Source organism: Vicia villosa, unplaced genomic scaffold (genome assembly GCF_029867415.1).
Source record: "Vicia villosa cultivar HV-30 ecotype Madison, WI unplaced genomic scaffold, Vvil1.0 ctg.000912F_1_1, whole genome shotgun sequence".
NCBI classification, from domain to species: Eukaryota; Viridiplantae; Streptophyta; class Magnoliopsida; order Fabales; family Fabaceae; genus Vicia; species Vicia villosa.
Window position 1 is genome coordinate 475,893 of NW_026705410.1, and position 18,884 is coordinate 494,776.

General features: G+C 31.8%; 1 protein-coding gene across 1 annotated transcript; it reads right to left on the reverse strand.

The window, feature by feature from the left end:
- Positions 1 to 9,244: 9,244 nt before the first annotated feature.
- LOC131632210 (uncharacterized) lies at positions 9,245 to 10,057 on the reverse strand. The gene has a single exon (XM_058902990.1). The coding sequence runs from the start codon at positions 10,055 to 10,057 to the stop codon at positions 9,245 to 9,247; it is 813 nt and encodes a 270-aa protein (XP_058758973.1).
- Between the last annotated feature and the right edge of the window lie 8,827 nt (positions 10,058 to 18,884).

Genomic DNA, 18,884 nt, shown 5'->3' on the forward strand with positions numbered 1-18,884 from the left:
TGTTGAAATTCATATTTTATTGTGTGAGAGTAATTTGGACTTAGGAGTGTTGGTCCTTTTCACCATGCTTTGGAGACAAAAAAAATAGTTGAAGTGATAGTTACTTTTTCTAAATAACTAGACTATGACAAACACGTTGGGCGGATGTGTTTAATTTATTTTTCATATTTTATGCAGTTGAAATAGTTAAAATGATTTTTAGATATGATGTTATTACTGTAGAATTAAATTTTTTTCTCAAAAAAGTAAATTTGTTTTATATAGATGATATATGGCTATTAAAATTTAAATTTTATTATTCTAATATTTAAAAAAAATGATATTTTAAATAATATACTTTTGTATTTGTTTGGGATTTGAACTTGTAACCTCAAATAGAAACTCAATATGTGATTTTCTCTTTTGAGAAGTGATGAATTTTAAGAAATATACCCAGTTAACTAAGTATATTTAGTTGGAATGATTCTTGTGTTGTTAGAATTTTTAGTTCAAAGTGAGTTTTAAATCCATATCTTTCAAAATACTTCTTATAATTAGAATTAAATGTTGTAGTGAGTTGAATTTCAAGTATGTTATTGATATATAAACGAATGATATATGTATTATATTGTATTTTTTCCATCTAAAATTGTTTAAAAAATATAAATAAATTGAGAAATATAGGGAAATGGATTGTTGTAATTTTCAACATAAAAAATGAAACACAATTGTCTATTTTATCCACATCAGACGGTTTCCACTTTCTGACTTAATTAAATCAATGATAGAGCCAATCACAACCTTCCTCCATTAGTGCTTTGAGTTTTTCTTCTTCCCTCTCCTCTAGCAAACATAAATTTGATCTCCAAGAGGTTACCCGAATGGAAAAGTAATCTTTTGTGTTAAAAATCTTTTAGATGCTATATAAAGACGTGCATTTTCAACCACCCCTATATAGTCTTTATTGAATCTAGTCAACTCAGAATCATCAATTTTAAATTCTAAGTGAGCAAAAACCGGTTTATTCTCTGCTACTTTTGGCCCATTTCTTGAGTTGTCCTTGACTATATTTGCATAAGAACATTGGTCTCCATATCTCTTGAAAGATGTTTCACCCTTATAAATCAAACTTGCGTGGTTGTTGTTGAACACAATATACCTCTTATCACCTTTTTCCTCCCTTCTCGTTTCCTTCTCCCTAAACACACCTCTTTTATGCTTCCTCTGAATGCGAGGCATATTGACAAACAACTTCCTCTCATCAATATGAATATGTTATCCAACTTTGTAGTTAACACTTTTTCATTCAACATATTGAAAAATCTAACAAATACATATCTCCTTCCTATAACATCTATGTTGTTAGCAACTATCGCCTCATCTATGCCACCATAGGTCTTGAACTCGTTGAACATTTCTTTAGCTAAAAAATCCTCTAGAATAAACATTCATCCTTAGTTTTTCTTCTGGTATGTCAGTTCACATAAACTTAAACCCTTGTTTTTATTCAAACTAGTCGTTTTCTCCATTTTTAACTTACAAATAGTCATCTTCAAATGGAAAATTGCTCGGATGAAGAATGTAAGTTTGTTCAGAAGCACAACGGGAATAAAGGTAGCTCTAAAAGGTGAAAAAATGTAGGCGGTTTGAGTTCAGATTTGCATGGTGATAAGAGGGCAATCTCATCTTTCTTTTTTACAACAATAATTCAATTGATTTTCTTTTATTTATAAAAATTTTTTGTTTCAATGAGTGTAAAAATTACTCACTGTTAAATTTTTTGGTTCAATTTTTAAAATTTTTAATATTTATACCTAATTTAAAATTTAAAAAATAGGGACCTTGTTGCAATTTTTAAAAAAATTAAGGGACCAATTTGTAAAATTATTAAGCATCAATTTTCAATTTTTTAAAATTTTGAAGGTACAATTTGTAAATTTTAGAAAATATGGAAATCAATTGGCAAATTTTGAAATAATAATAATATTTAATTTGACATTCATATATTTTATGGAGTATAAGAAAAATTTCAAATTCTTTAATTTTATGTGTCATTTCAAAATCATTAAATTTAACTTGGACAAATATTTCGTAAATTTTCATCATTTTAACCGTTTTTCATATTTTTCACCTAAACAATAAATTTTGTCCAAATCATTTAAATTGTCTAAAAAGATTATATTTTCTCATTAAAATATTTCATCCAAATACACTCTGTTTGATAAAAAATTCTTTCCTAATTTGTTTTTAAAAGTTAAGGTAATTATTGACAAAATATATTCCTTCCACTTTTAAATATAATTTGTTTTTGACTATTTCACGGGTATTACGAAATGTAATAATTGATCTATACAAAAAAATTATTTTTTACCAATGATATATGAAAAATAAATTAAAAGAAAATAATTTTATATAATAATTTTTTATCAATGATATGTGAAAAATAAATTAAAATAAATTAATTTTATAAAATTATTTTTATCAATGATATGTGAAAAATAAATAAAAAGAATTAAAAAATAAAAGAAATACTTAATGATATAATGAAAAAAATATTAATGGTTCATTAATATTATAAATATTTTATAATTTGACACAAATATTTTTCTTAAATTTACATATAACAAAAAAAAAAGGAATAGTTTATGTTGTTTTGACTTTTGAAAACAGAAAATAAATAGGAAATAACTCAACAACTAAAAGAAATTGAGAAAACACGGTGTATCTTACAGTGTTTTATAATTATTTAAATATTTTATCTTACTTTTTTTTTTATTATATAACATTTACTCTTTATTAACAATATAATTAACACGGACACATATTCATTATAATATTTGTCATATAAATATTAAAAATGTCAAATTATTAATTCTATGATATATTGTATTTTTATTTGATGGTTTAATCTATATTGTTTATTTATTTTAAAAATATTTAGCATAAAAAAAGTATTAACTTTTTTCCTTTTCAACATAAATTATAATAATTGTATATAAATGTTGAAGAATATCAGTTTTTTAATGCTATAGCACACTGAACTTTTAATTTAATATTTAGAATCTATATTTTCAATTTTTTAAAATATTTGTCAATATAATCACATAAATAATGATAAATATCTTCTTTATAACATGATATTTTATATTAGAGAGGTTTTTCTGTGCGATTTTGAGACAAAATTATTCAATTTAAAATGTTCGCGGTGCAGTTTAGATTAGTTTTGAGAGATGGAATCTAATCCAATCAATTTTTAATTTGTATAATTTTTTGATTATTCAAATTATGATTTTATCAATATTACTAAATAATATATTTTATGTAAATTATAACATATAATATAATAAAAAATTAATATTATAAAATAAATTAATATTTGGATCAATCTTTAAATGTTGAAATTAAAAATTATATTTTTATCAATATTATAAAACATTATAAAATAGTATGGTTGATGTAACATACAATATCGAAAGTAATATTTTGCTTATTCATTTATATTGAGTGCAATTCAAAATACATTAATGTAGCTATGGCGACAATTTTGAAGAATGTTACTAATGTAGTTAAGTATTCTCATGATAACTACTACTTTGGATTTTCAAATTTGAACTGTATCTATGACAATTCTTTCGATTTAACTCGATTCGTGTCAGTAATTTCATAATGCAATGGGATAATTTTCTATTTTAATTAAATTGACTTTTTGCTGGCTATATTATTTAAGATTGGATTCAAACTGATACCTCCGATTTTATTTTTATTATAAAATTATACGAACATTTGTCAAATAACACATAATATGTTGAACCATCTATCTCTTTATGTAACTTATATTTGAAACTACACTTTTGTTTATGAGTCATCTTAATATAATATGTTGAACTATCTATCTCTTTACAGTAGTATAACTTAAGTTAACAAAGCGCTCTATTTTTAAATTTTATTTTTAAATTATTTATGATTCCTTTAATTATCATATTTTTAATGTTATTTATTCTAATTCTTACATTTACCTTTCAATTTAGGTCATCTCTTTTTAACATTTTAAGTGCAAATCTTCTGCTTAAAATAAGAAACAAGCATCACAAATTTCCTAAAATATCTCAACATCCTATTTTATAAAACAAGTGTACAGCTGGAATAGAAACAGTTGTTCTAAAATAAATCCTTTTTGAAACCTCAAAGGGTTGGCTCAGTTGGCAAATGAGCTTTCTTCAAAAAGGGACGGAATCGGCTAGTACCCGGGTTCGATCCCGGCTGGAGTCAAAAACGCCCTGGGGCCACGGTGCCGTCGCCTCCGAGCCCGGGTCCGGATTAGTCACGTGGGGCCCCTTTCCCCCGCGGATACCGGTCGGTTAACACCAAAATAAATAAATAAATCCTTTTTGTACTACAAAGATATGTGAGATAAAATAGCATAGAATCTCACAACAAATAAACCAAATCTTCCAAGAAGTAAAAACGCAGTCTGCTACGATGTCTGATTAACGTCTTATGACATCTTGCTCAACATCTTGTTGTGATACATGTTTTAACAAAGTTGTTGTCAATCATAAAATCATAGAACTAACACATTGCTAGATAAAAACTAAAAAGCACCAAAACACGTGTCATTGCCTAAATTTATTTCTATGGGGATTGTCACCTTCGAACTTTCCTTATTTAATTTTTTTTCAATCTCGCTCAACTTGGTGACATCTTCCATCCTTTTCTAAAAGTAATTCGGCCAAGTTTCAGCCTCTTTCAATCTATTTCTATTCTGGAGACACAATTACAGACTCAATGTTTATTTAATCAAGCAAAAACCAGATTAATGCAAGAAATGAAGAAGGAAAAACATGTTCTTTACCTGAAATTATAGCTTCTTTTGCTCCTTTTGATGAGATAAAACACAAAAATATTGTTTTGGAGAACAAAAGTTGATTAAGAATAGATTGAGGGTTTAAGGGTATTGATAGAATAGTTTTCTTTGATCATTAAGAAGAAGAATATCAAAGGGTGTTATTTTTTTTTCTCGCTTGACAATTTCGGAATTGTTACTAGTTTAATAATGGCTCACTTGCCACACTTTTTATGTGTGTATTGAAAACACCATTCAGTGATAATTCAAAAGATGCAAATTTGGAATTTTTGGCACAAATGAGGTGTGGCTCAGTTGCCATAACATTTATGTGTGTATTAAGTGCGTTCAGAGATCTATCTCCAAAATATGTAAGGGCGAATTCGGGTTTTTAATTCATTCACCTTCACCCCATGCGGCAAATAAAGTAAAGCTGATAATTTTTTGGGGGTCCAGATAAAAATCCTAAATTTAAGAAGGGCTTTTTTATAGATTCTATGTTGGGCCGGAAGAAATCTATTTCCAATTATCCATATTTTGGTGTTGCACCCCTCCCCCCGAGGTAGCTATGTGCACCCCTAGAGAAATAGTTTTTTCCTTTTAATCTTGAGCATTATTTGGATCCTTAGATTGTTTGATTTGAATTTTAAATTTTGAATATCAATATTTATCTCTCAAATAAGTGTCTACTGATAGTGTTGTTCTTCAAACTCACTTTTTTGTCTCTATAAAGTGGCATATCTCATCTACCTAAGCGTCTTGGAGTTGATACTAGCACAACTTTTTCTGCTTCTATAGAGTAAAATATCGTGGATCGGTCAGAGTTTGAGGTGCAGGTCTTTCTATAATTAAATATAAAATAAGCTTATTCTCCTTTAGATGCATCCCCTAGGCATCAATTTCCAGACTCATGCTTAGTTCCTATATTAAATCAGACGATTATGTCGTTCTCTATTCCTCCTTTAGAATAAGATATTGTTAACTCCATAATTGAACCTTTCACTTCTATTAGTTTTTATATAGGTGATAGCGTTCATACGCATATATCAAAGGGAGGTATGAGCTTGATGAGGTTTTCTTTATCTGTTTGTTTGGAAGGATCTTCCATCCATTATATTTCATTTTTTGTTGGCTCTATTTCTCCTCATTTTTGGGGTTTCTAGTGGTTTAGAGGGTTTCATAGATAAAAAAACCTTTGAGGGTAACAAAATAGTTGGGTTGTAATTATTTGTTATATGATGAGGTTGAATAGGTGAAACTAGTGTCTTTGGAAATGAGATATAGGAATAAGAGAGCCTATCGATTGTCTAGTGGTAGGAGTAGATGTTAATTTGTTATTTTAATATTATAGGGATATGATAGAATTAATAAAATAATGGTGGGAGATCTTATTCTTTCCAATTCTTTGGAGTTTATTGCACTGCAAAAGATCAAACTTGACGAGGTCTCTTATTTTCTTGTCTATTCCCTATGAATTAATTATTTATGTGATTGGAGCTTTAGACCCTGTATGGGAAATAGTGGTGGTATTCTTTCAATTTGATGTAATTTGAAAGGAAGGTCCCTTTTTTCCTCCTCATGTCTAGGCTTTTTTAGTCTTTGTTTAGAGCAAAGGCTTTCTATGACAATTTATTTTATGATTGTATTGGATAAAAGTACAATGAGCATAATAACTCCTAATGGATTAGGACTGTCAGAGGCTTAGGGTTTATTGAAGGTTAGACATAACTCACACAGGATGGTGATAAGCATTGTATGAGGGTTTTTCTTTATGTGTTAGAGGTCTCCCCCGGGTTATCATGATTTCATTTACTTATAGCCCCCCAAGGGTCTTAGATCAAGTGAATCAATTTCCTCATTCTCTCCATGATCCTCATGGACGTGGGTGGTTAACATCTATAAATTCAAGATGGAAGGTTAGACCTTACGACTTCTTGAGCACTATTTGTTGATCTATTGCATGTTATACCCATAAACATATGTTATGGATAGGGAAATGGATTTTGGGCGACATACCTGTTAAATGGGCGATCGAACTAGAGGCATGGCGCTCGAATGGATAGAGGGGCGATTCCGGAAGGATAGTATGTACGCCTTCCCTCCTTGCCTCAAGGTCTTACTTAATTATCCCACTTCAGAGTCCTTCAAGCACAAGGGCTTGCAAAGGTTGGAGTGTTGTAGTTTTTTACATTTACACCTTCTGAGGAGCCCGACCGAGTTGCTTACCCATATTCCTAAGGGAGGATTGTATATGCCTATCTAGGTAAGATTTATTGAGCTCCTTCTACTAGGTGACGTTAAATCCCTCTGAAAAGACTATGTTGTGTCCCTCGGGAGAGACTTACATGAGTCCTTCAGACGAGACTTAGTTGAGTCCCTCAAGTTAGACTTAGCTGAGTCCCTCGGGCGAGACTTAGCTGAGTCCATGTCGCACATCAGGGTGTCAGAGACACAACTCATGTGTCAGATAAAGAAACTTGAATGTCCACTTCTAAAAGGAATGTAATGTCAAATTATGGGGAAATAATAAAGCGACACATAGAAAAGAAATATGTTGCATTAAATGCACGTTATGATGACTTTCTTGGGAAGCCAATTTGGCCTACGACTATTTAGATTCTCGAATAGGCATATATTGCTCATTTCCATTACTTTTACCCTTATAAAAACATGCGTCCTTTTCCTTTCACATTTTCTTCCCTAATATCCTTTCAAGAATCTTGTACCAATGTGAGACATATCCTCCAAAATTTCGACCAGTATTGCGGGTACATCAGCTCGTTCTTAGCCTTTCTTTGTCCCCTTTGATACTACAAACAATGACCCAAAGATCTCTATCAATAGCATTATTTCTTATTCTTTTTCTCTTTATCGGTATTCAAATGACTAAAAGTGATAAATTTGTTCGAGTGCAGAATTTTGCGTCCCTATATTCTAATGAGGAAACAGTTGCATCATTTCGGCAAAAAAATGGTCTTTCCAATACTGGACATGAAGAAGATGTGATCATAGAACCTTGTTTCAAGGATGAGAGAGTTAACATGCCTCCCGTAGGTGGTTTACTAGTTCTGTCTTTCTATTTCCATCTTCCTTTCATTTTTGCTTTGGGGGTCCTAATCTCTTTTACACAGTTCGAGGCCAAAGTCTTATCTACTGTGAACTTCAACCCTTCCGATATTATGCCTAACATATTGAGTATTATTAGGGCCTTTAAAATTTGGTGTTGTCTGGAAGTGACCCATTTTGTAGGAATATTATTTTCTTTCTTCAGTGTTAGGCCAATGCCTGCCAATGGTTGGTGACTCTTTTTAGCCTTCACGGGAAGAAGATATTGGAGCCCTTCGCCAACCTTCACCCTGGTTTGAGATATAAGTTTGTTAGAGTGAGAGGATAAGATAATGCTTTGATGGCAGTGAAATAGATAGCTATCTAGGAGAGTTTGCTATCAACCACCCTTTGGGACTGAAAAAATAACTAACATTAAAAACTGTAAGATTGTAACAAATAAAAAATATTTTATATGAAAAGCAAATGAACTATATATTTAATTTGTTTTGTACAAAAGTGAGACTTTTAATAATTAAAATATTATAAAATATATTTTTTAAATTAAAATTTAACAATAAAAATTATAAGATGTTACATTGATATAGTATACGCTTCTATATTAAAAGTACATTAAAAAATATGCAAGGTAAATAAAAAAAAAAGTGTATTTTCACGAGCTGTCAAATAACTGAAAACAATTTGACTTTACAATTTTAACGGGGTAGAACACAACTTTTATATGATATAATTGTAATATGACAAAAGCATATGAAAATTAAAATTTTGGTTTTGATGAATTGTTTATATATTTTTTGATGAAAATCAACAAAATTTATTACCTTTAATGAAATTATTTAAACTTTTTAGTATAACCTCACTGTTTATATATATTTTTTATTTGTAAATGGTTACATTTGAGATATTATCTCTATAGTAAATGTTTAGCCTTGTAATTTCGAACTAATAAATTCAAAATCCTTTGAAAATTGTTGGAAAATGTCTACTAATATTTTAAGAGTGTGTTTGGATGAGATGATTGAAATTTTAAAAAAATTTAAAACTTTAATTAATTTAAGTAACTCAATTCTTTTATAAGCAAAACTTGTATTGATAGAAAAAGTACTAATGGTACTCAACCCTACAAGTATAAGAAAATACATGATGGACTATTGTAACAGGATTAACCAGAGAACCATAGAAAAATCAATGTTTCGAAAGACATTCCCTTAGATTATTACACCATCCATCCTATGTGAAATCTTCTAACCCTTTAACTCTAATAACAAATCACTCCCAAGACATTATGTTGGCCATGCCTACCATCTCTTTCACTCCTATGCAGCCCCTTTTAAACAGTATCTTGTTCCTGCTTAACTAAATTGTCCAACAAACTGCGAGCCAAATTACCAACTGGAAATTCTTTTTCACACTATCTTTAAGGTTAGTTCTAAAGTTGTTCAAATTATTGACTACTAGATCCAACTCAGGTTGAATAAATATATCCAACCACTTATATATATTGGAGATAGTTTCTTCAACACCAAAACAAAGAGGACACATCGTGTTGTGGTTTCCATTGATGATCCCTCTAGTAGCGAAGGGTGATTTAGTTGGCAATTGATTCAGCAATAGCCTCCACCTAAAGATGAGAATTTTGTTAGGAGCATTCGTAAGCCAACGCGGATCCATATGAAGAATAATACTCTCCTTCACCTGTACATCAACATTAGAAAGTTCTTCTATGGTTTGATAGCTTCCTTTTACCGAGAATACGTTCTTGTTCCTCCACCAAACGAATGAATCGTCCACTTGCTGCTTTAGTTGCACGTTATGCAAAATGGAAAGAAAGATATCCTGTTTCGACTCTTCTTCTTCCTGAAGATGCTTACTCTCCACCAACTTCACATTCCAAATCCACTTATTCTCCATCCACTCCTCCATGTCTACAACTTTGAGCTTCAAATCTGATGCACATGTGAATATGAGTGGAAACATAATGCCTAGGGAAGATGTTCCAAGCCATCCCTCTCTCCAAAATTCAATTGAATGCCCATTGCCAATTTTACAATAAATGTTGTTTGAGAACCAAATAAAATATTCCCTTTCCATAACACCTACTAAAATCAAATCCCTCCACCATAGAGAGTCAGATTTAATGGTAATAATCGGCCTACTACCAACAAGCATTTTCGATTTGATATCCCCATACCTCAATGATAACATACCGACCAAACAACATTGGAATACTTACTCAAGAGAGACAGATTAAAAATCTCACTATTCTTTAATCCTCACTATCTCTTGGATAGCACACTTGGGAGCCTTATAAAAGGAAAAGAGATAGATTGAAATTGAATTATGATGGGATCCATTAGGAGAAAGGCCCAAATGGATAGGGAAAATTATGAGTGGGGGAAGTTATTAGATAGTGTGGGGAGTTGGTTAGAGATAGTGGGGGAAGTTACATGTGAGAGGATTATATAAGGTGTGTAAAGGAAATAATGGGAAGCATTGAGTATCATTTTGTACTAAAACCTTAGGGATGGGCAAAGGGAGAATTTTTCCTTCCTTCGAAAAGAAGCTTTGATCTGGGATTACAGGGGTTATCTTTTGTAATATTTTTCTTTTTCAGTCAATAATATAATCTCATTTTCTCTCTTAATTTTGGGTTCCTAAAAATTGGTCCGACCTACCAGATTATCGACGAAGAGCCAGTGTTAAGGATGAAAGAATCTTACAATTGGTTTGTGAATGAAGGTCTTCCAGAATTTGTGGGTGACGACCCCTTTGGTTGGATCATCAAAGCAGAACAGTTTTTTCAAGAGCAGGAAATCCCTTATTTTGATAAAGTGCAATGGGCATTCATGAGAATGGAGGGTGTTCCTATGTTGTGGTTTCAGTCATGGTGCCAAGATAACTTTGATGCTAACTAGACAACATTTTTCATAGCTTTGATGAGAAAGTTTGGGGCTCAGATAAACAAAACGATGCAGAAATATTCAGACACGATACCACAATCTTAGACAGAAAAAAGAAAGGAGTCTAGGGTAGAAGTGATAGAATCAACTTTTGTTGGTGGAAAAGAAACAGACCGCAAGGAATTGTCACCTATATGTAAAGAAGAAACACACCACTATATGTATGCATTTAGATCTGAAAAGATCATTGGTGCATGTTAGAACATAGTTTGGTTCTACATCTTCGAAAGAGTTTTGATGATAACAAACACGTAAATTTAGATAAGAACAAATATGCACTCTAATCCTATGTTTTACTTTGCAGAAGTTCTGAAGCAGGTAACAGTGATTTCTCAGCAGAAGGCTACATTGAGTGAAGCTTATAAGAAGTAGATACTCTGAACATTGATCTCTGAGAATCAGAAGGTTACATTGAGAGAGGTTTACAAGAATAAGAAGATCTAAACCTTGAAGGAAGTTTATAAGAACAAGAAGTTCCAAAGATTCTGAAGGAAGTCTACAAGAACAAGAAGTTTTGAAGACAAACCAGATAATTCTCAAGTTCTGAATAACTTTGATACATAAGCACTTCATGCACCAACGCTGAACAATACTCTGATGAACAGTTCCGTTATAAGATTTAAATGTAAGATCTTTTCTTAAACGTCTAGAAATTATATTCAAGAGACAAAGTCTTCTCTTATGGAAACAAAATTAATTTTGCAATTCATCAAGTTTCTAGATCAAGAAAACGTGTCTTCCAACGGATCAAAATGCTCTCCTATATAAACAAGTATTTGTTGAAGAATTTGTACAACTCTCACGCACGCTGAAAGAAAAAGGCTAAGAACGATATTCATAATTCTCTTACTGCTTGTGTAATTTGAATACTAAGTGTATACATCACGGTTGTGATACAGCTTATTAGAAGCACTTTTGTAAAAACATAAGATTATGTTTTATCGTTATTCTTGTTCCTTGAGCAAACCGGGTTGTGGTTTGAATCTCGAGAAGACGTTGACGGTTGTCATCGTGAAAGTTTGTAATCAAGTTTGATTAGTGGATTAAGACCTCGTAAGAGAGAGGGAAAATCACCTTAACAGGGTGGAGTGGATTAGTTTGAGTTCAAACGAACCAGGATAACCAAACGAGTCATTAAGTTTTTATTTTATTAAAAACCCAATCCAACCCCCCTTATTGTGTTTTTCGATCCTTCAGTGCAATGGCTGAAAAGATGAAAATAGAATCTTGGTTGAGTGATGGAGGAACAAAAGTAAAAAGAATTAGTCACGATGTAGTGGAAATGAAGGAGCGAGCAGGTGATGGCAATCTACTACCTATGGAAAAGCCTCTGGATGCAGATACTCTAGTTGTGGCTTCCTCACCGCCACTAAAATTGCAAGAACAGAAAAACATTGCGCGATCGCAGCCGTTGAATGACAATTCACGGGTTGTGGGCCTCCTATCGCCGCACAAGTCATCGGACGATGATTCAAGTGTTATGGCTCCTCTAGTGCCTTCGGAACCACTTAAATACTGTCAACGTGTGATTACAGCGGTTATATTTCTCGAACCGAAACCGCCTAACACCATCATGTTAGGAACAAGCATTGGTTTGTTGTCGACATATTTTAAATGTATGCGTTTGACAAAAGTTTTGCTTCTGATGAAGAAGGAAGGAAAAAGGGGTAAAAACATAATTTGGCAAGGTTAGTACTCATTTAGATCAATCCCAATATATTTCTAATAATTGGGGGCGGGAAATCAAAACACGGGGCTTTGAATTTATGAGTTTAGCACATGAAAAATTGAAACAGATGAGAGGGTACCGAGAAGTGGTCATACCTCTGTATGCTTCCTTTTTGTGTTATGGATTAGGAAGGTGGGTTCATGGTTTCAGTACAAAACTAGAAGGATGTGATCATGGTAGGATGGTCACTGCCATGATGAACCTGTGCTCCAAATTTGTTTGCTGGGACTTTATCTTGGGGGTCTTTAATATTTGGGAATTCACTGGAGAATTCAAGGTGGTGCATGCATACTATCTATTTGGTGGAAACCCTAATGCAATTGCTTTATTTAGTTCTGTTCATGAAGGTAGGAAGTTTGCAGGTGAAGCTCAGAAGGGAAATATTTGGCCTCTTGACCACGAACGCACATTCCATACTTTCAGAAGATGTTGCCAGTATCAGTTGTGTTGCATAATGATGTCAACTCATTGATCAAAGCAACATGCATGGTGATTAACGAGAGGCCCTTAATGAGAATGTTTGTTGTACTTACTGATTGTAGCCTTGAGAATAAGATTGTACGGTGGGAAAATAGCATACCATTCACAGTATCAACTGCCAAGAGAAGGGCACATTTGGGTTTTACACGGCGAACAGGGAATTCTCATGGTGCGCCGCAAAATGAAGATCATGGAGTTGTCAACGATCAAGGAAACGAGTCATCAACATCTAATAAGAATTTTGAAGCCAATGATGCGGTCAGGGAGAAAACAAAATGGAGTGATAGAAATGCAAAAAAAAATTGTGCCCTATTTTGTTTACAAAGCTAGCATTGTGTACTGCAGTTTTTTGACAATGTCAAGAATTAGAAAAAATGCATAACCCCTATCTATTAACATGGCAGCCTTGAAACACAGTTTATTGGCAATAAATGAAGTAGAAAACATAGTATTTGACCCGGGAGGGAGTTCTTCAGCCACACACTCAACTTGGTCACCATACATTCAATTGTGGATCCCAAGAAAGAAATATTTTCAGCCACTACAAGGTCCTTGTCAAATCCTAACATTGTTGTCTCTTACTCACAGAGGGAACTTTCCAACAGTGGTTGTGAGATACGACTTGTTAATTCCTTTAACTTTGAAAGAAAACAACTACAAATGTGTGTCATACCCCAAAATTTGCCCTCCTGGTTTTATTTTTACTGGTTTATGTTTTTATATCATTTGCATACTTCCATTAGGACATTAACACAAATTTGCATTTATACAAAAAATTTCAAAAAAATTTCATGCATTTGTTCATTTTACGCATTTTTATTCCACTGTACGATTTAATAGCTTTAATTTTTATTTCACTAATTATTGAGGTTTATAGTTTTAATATTTAATTCAACTTTAATTTAAATTGAATTTTAAATTAAAACTATTAAATCATTTTAACTCATTATACTAATATTTTATCCTTTTTCTTTAAATGCATAATTTGTTTGCTCTTACTAATATTTTTAGGTACAAAAAGAAGAAGCCCAATCTTACATCCTAGAAGTCCCGTAAATCAACTTCTTTTTATTTTTTTTTTTAATTATTGATTTTTATTTATTTAAAAATCAAATTAAAATTCAAATAAATCATAATGAAAGGGGAAATATTATATGAGACATCTACTATCTATTCATTAATAATAGATTGACCAAATTGCCTAAATTACCCTTTCACCAAAATTTATTTGCACTAATAAAAGGTCATTTTTGTAACTAACAAATTAAGTATTCACTCTTTCAACTTTATTGAATGGATGCCCCAAGTGTTAGCTTTTCATTGGTTTGAATTAAATAACATTTTCCCTACAACTTTATTGCATGAATGATGACATCACATGTAAGCCATGGATGATGGAAGTCATATTTAAATTTCCCACACTTTCTTACTTTCATTTTAATTTTTCTTAATTTATTTATTACCACAAAAAATATTAATAATCTATTTTTAAATTTTAATCTTACTAAAAATTTCAAATTTCTTTTACATTTCATTTTTCCATACTTTCATTTTAATTTTTCTACATTTATCTATTATCGCAAAAAATATTAATAATCGATCATTTAATTATTATTCCCAAAAATATTTAATTATTTCACGGGCCACTATCAACTCAATATTTAATCGATCATTACACATTTTCTCTATCTTAATTAAAATTTCAAATTTCTCCCACATTTTTTCACACTTTCTTACTTTTATTTTAATTTTTTTCTCTATTTATATATTTATTATCTCACGGGTCACTATCAACATAATTTCTATTTTATTTTAATCAATCATTGTCTTTATTTAAGAGATAATATCTTTATTTTTATTTTTTTTCTCCATCTCACGATTTTTTATCATTATTTAATACAATTAAATTTCCATGATTATTGTTTATTTTACATTTGTTTTTAAATATATTTTATATCGCATCAAATTATTTTTTTAGTTCACGGGTCATTATCAACATAGTAGCTATTTTATTTTAATCAACAATTACTATTAATTGAGAGATGATTTTTATTTTTAAATGTTAATATTTCATTTTTATTATCTCCATCTTATAGTTTTTTTATATGATTATTTAATATAATTGAATTTATATGATCATTTTTCATTTAAAAATAAACCATAGTGATCTATATCGTTTTCTTTTAATTGTTGTTGGACCGTCAATTATTAAATTATCTGACTCAATTTTGCTATTGTGTTCTTAACCTATCTTAAACATATTTTTTGTGGATCATTGTTTTCTATATAATTATTGTTAAATTTACAATTAAGTAAATTATTTCATATTTTTCATTTATATTTAAAATTTTACATTTGCATTTGTTAAAATTTTATTTTTTCTCCAACTCACATGTCCTTTTTTATATGGTTCTTTATTACAAACAAAATTAGCACATGAATACGTAGCCGAAGTTTTCAGGAATAGACAATGAAGAAGAAGACCCTGGGCGCTTCTTTTGTTTTAAATTTGTTTCTGGTAATTTTTTTTGTATATCATCCACGCATGATCCACACACCCAGCTAAGCTTTTGTTTTTTTTTTTTCCTCTTATTTATTTATTTATTTGTAACTTTATTTTCTTATTCATTTATTTATTTTCATATAATATTTAAAATCATATATATTCATTTTAATTATATATTTATTTATTTTCTTATTCAAATTATATTTAAATATTTAATTACTTGAAAAATTCATATTTATTTCATTTTAACTCTAAAAAATTCCTAAAAAATACCAGTGTGCTCGATTTTATCTTCTCTTCCCGATTAAATTAATTAGGTCGCGAGACCAATAATTAATTAAATCGTTTCTATTTTCTTATCTAATTCGTACCTTAATCAGGGTTTACAAATACCATGCCATACACTAAAATATTTGCTTTTTTGTGCCTTTTTTCAGGGTTGCTCTTCCAATACGTTCCGACTATGCGCCTGATCAAGACACGAAGCTAAGTCCCGACTCTATTTTATTATTTATTTACATTATAAAATTGTTATTAGGGCTAAAACTTTAAAAGTCAATGAACTCTTTTGCACTCACGCATTTTACCTCTTTTGCCATTTTTTCAGGGTTAACCTCGAGGCTATTCCCGACTGCCAACCATATCAGATCAAATTAAAAGCTAAGTGTTATTTTTAAATATTTATTTTATTTCACTTTGCTCTGTTGTTAAATTATGATTAACCCTACTTGTCAATGAACCGATAATGCACTCACCTTACTGTTACTTCTTATTTTTCACACCTTTCAGGGTTTGCCAAATGCCAAAGCTTCGAATAGTCGGTAACCCTAAACCCTGATCTTAATTATTACTTGTGTTAGACCTATAACTTATTATCCCGCTGGTTTCATTTTCCCTTTCCCCCGCTGGTTTCATTTTCCCTCTCCCCATTATTGCTTTAAACTGCTTTATACTTTCTGATGTGGTTAGTAATCTTAGGGAGTGCAAGCCTTGAACTGAATTAGGATAACTAATTACAAGATAAATAACTGAATTTAATCACGTGATTGTTGCACCCACGCACACTTTTGGGGTAACATCTCTTGTCGCCCTGTTGCCTTGTTGCCTTGTGTTTTTTTGCAGAATAGCCATGTCCCTCGAATATGAGGATACCTCAGCCATGCTGCCTCGATAAATACAAAGGTCATAAGACCCTAATGATGCTGCCTTCTATACACCAATATGACCTCGACCCTCGGAAGTTGCCTACAAAAAGGCTGAGGTATCCTCTGGCTGCATACGAAAGGCTATTCTGGTTCTTCCCTAAGACTACCTGCCTCTCTATGGCATGGGACAGTCTTATGGCGAACGAACTCTCGATGACCCTTCAACCTCCAAATGAAAGGCTTCCTACCCTCTCATGGTATGGATAGATCCTTTCACCCTGAAAGGCTAAAAGAACTATTTTCTACTTTATTAAGGTAATTGCCCTAATTGCCTTGCTCTGGCTAAAACTTTTTCATATTCTTTCTCATAAACCTTCAAATTGGCTACGCTCATTTACGAGCTAAAGTCCGTATTCACTTCTTCTACATTTCTGAAAGAAAAAGAGCAAAGCAATTAAGAGCCCATGGAAAACCATGGATGCAAAGGGTGCCTTACACCTTCCCTTTGCATAAATTACCCCCCGAACTCAGTTTTTATTTAAAAGGTTTTTCCTGTTCTTTTAGCCTTTCTATTTATTTGGATAAAATAAAAGTCGGTGGCGACTCTTGCTTACCGCGACATTTCGATTATAAAAGTCAGTTCACTGTATTACAATGTGAAACTGTGTTTGTGGATTGGTTGTTTGAAGATAGCTTGTCATTAGAGGAAAGTCATGACCACGCCAATGACGAGCACAAGTTTCATATTTGCACTTCCATCCTTGGGGACAAATTTTCAGCGACATTATTGATGTTCTCATTGAATATCAATGCTTACTTGGATGAGTTGTTTGATTTAACTAATGATAAAATGATGTTATTGTATTCATCAACTTTGATAACACCATGGGACCCAGGAAAATTCAATATTGTTATGATCGCGATTACTTATGAAGTTTGCCAGAATAATTCTCCCACAAACTACAACTTTCATAAATTTGTATATGATAGGGGAAGATTATATCCTCAAGTTGTAGGGTGCAGTAGTTTTCCACTTCAGCTCCAGGAGCGATCCGAGTCCTATGTGTGTCTCAAGCAAAATGAAGGATCTAAACCACTTCCAACCTTGAAGACAAGGTTGTTTATAAGAGGGTGGCGTTGATGGGACCCATTAGGAGAAAGGCCCAAATGGGTCCTATCAAATTAATAAAATATTTCAATAAAGCCACACGACCTCCTAGTGATATGAATTTTCCCTTCCACATTGATAGACGAATCCTAAGCTTGTCCAACAGAGGTCTCCACTTAATCATTCTCCTTGGGTTAGCACCAACTGGTATGCCAGGAAATTGAAAAGGGATAGAACTGGTACTACAAGACATAAACGTAGAGGCAACCTCCAAAAAACCATCCTTAAGATTGAGACCTATAACTTTAATTTTGTTGAATTTTACACAGGCTCGTTCCCAATTAGAATCCTCTCAAAGCACCTTTGATTGTCCAAAGATTTTGCCTCGATCCTTCCCCCATAATTAATGTATCATCCGAAAATTGCAACAAATTGTACTTAACTTCTTCCGAGACATTGAAACGCTGAAAAAGTCCCGACTATAACGCATTCTGCATTAGACCCAATAAACCTTCGACTACGAGTAAAATTAGAAAAGGCGACAAATGGTATCTTTGAATAAAACCTCTCTCCACCTAAAAGTCCTTAGTAGGTCTACTGTTTACCAGAATCCACATTGAGCTTGAGAAAATGCATGCATCCATCCATATAATAAACTTTCAACCAAAGCCAATTCTGTCCATAACATATCTTAAATAATCAAACGCCATGCAATCATATGCTTTTTCGAAATCGACTTTAAACAAAAACAATGCTTCTTCTTCCTTTTGGAAAAATCCACAAGCTCTTTTATCACCAACATCTTGTCTAACATTTGTTTTCCCTGTATAAAAACTGATTGGCATGGAGACATCAATAATCCTATCACCTTTTTAAATCTTTCTGCCAACAATTTATCTAGGATTCTATACATACTCTCCATGATACAAATATGAAGAAACTCATTCAATCCTTGAGGGTTACGTGTTTTTGGAATTAAAGCTATTAACTATGTCATGATAACTTTAGGCAAGATAGCATTGAAATAGAACTCAGATACACAACCAAATAAATCATCCTTAACAATCT

Coding starts and splice junctions, on each gene's coding strand:
- LOC131632210 (XM_058902990.1), bottom strand. CDS start 10,057: ATGCTTGTTGGTAGTAGGCCGATTATTACCATTAAATCTGACTCTCTA.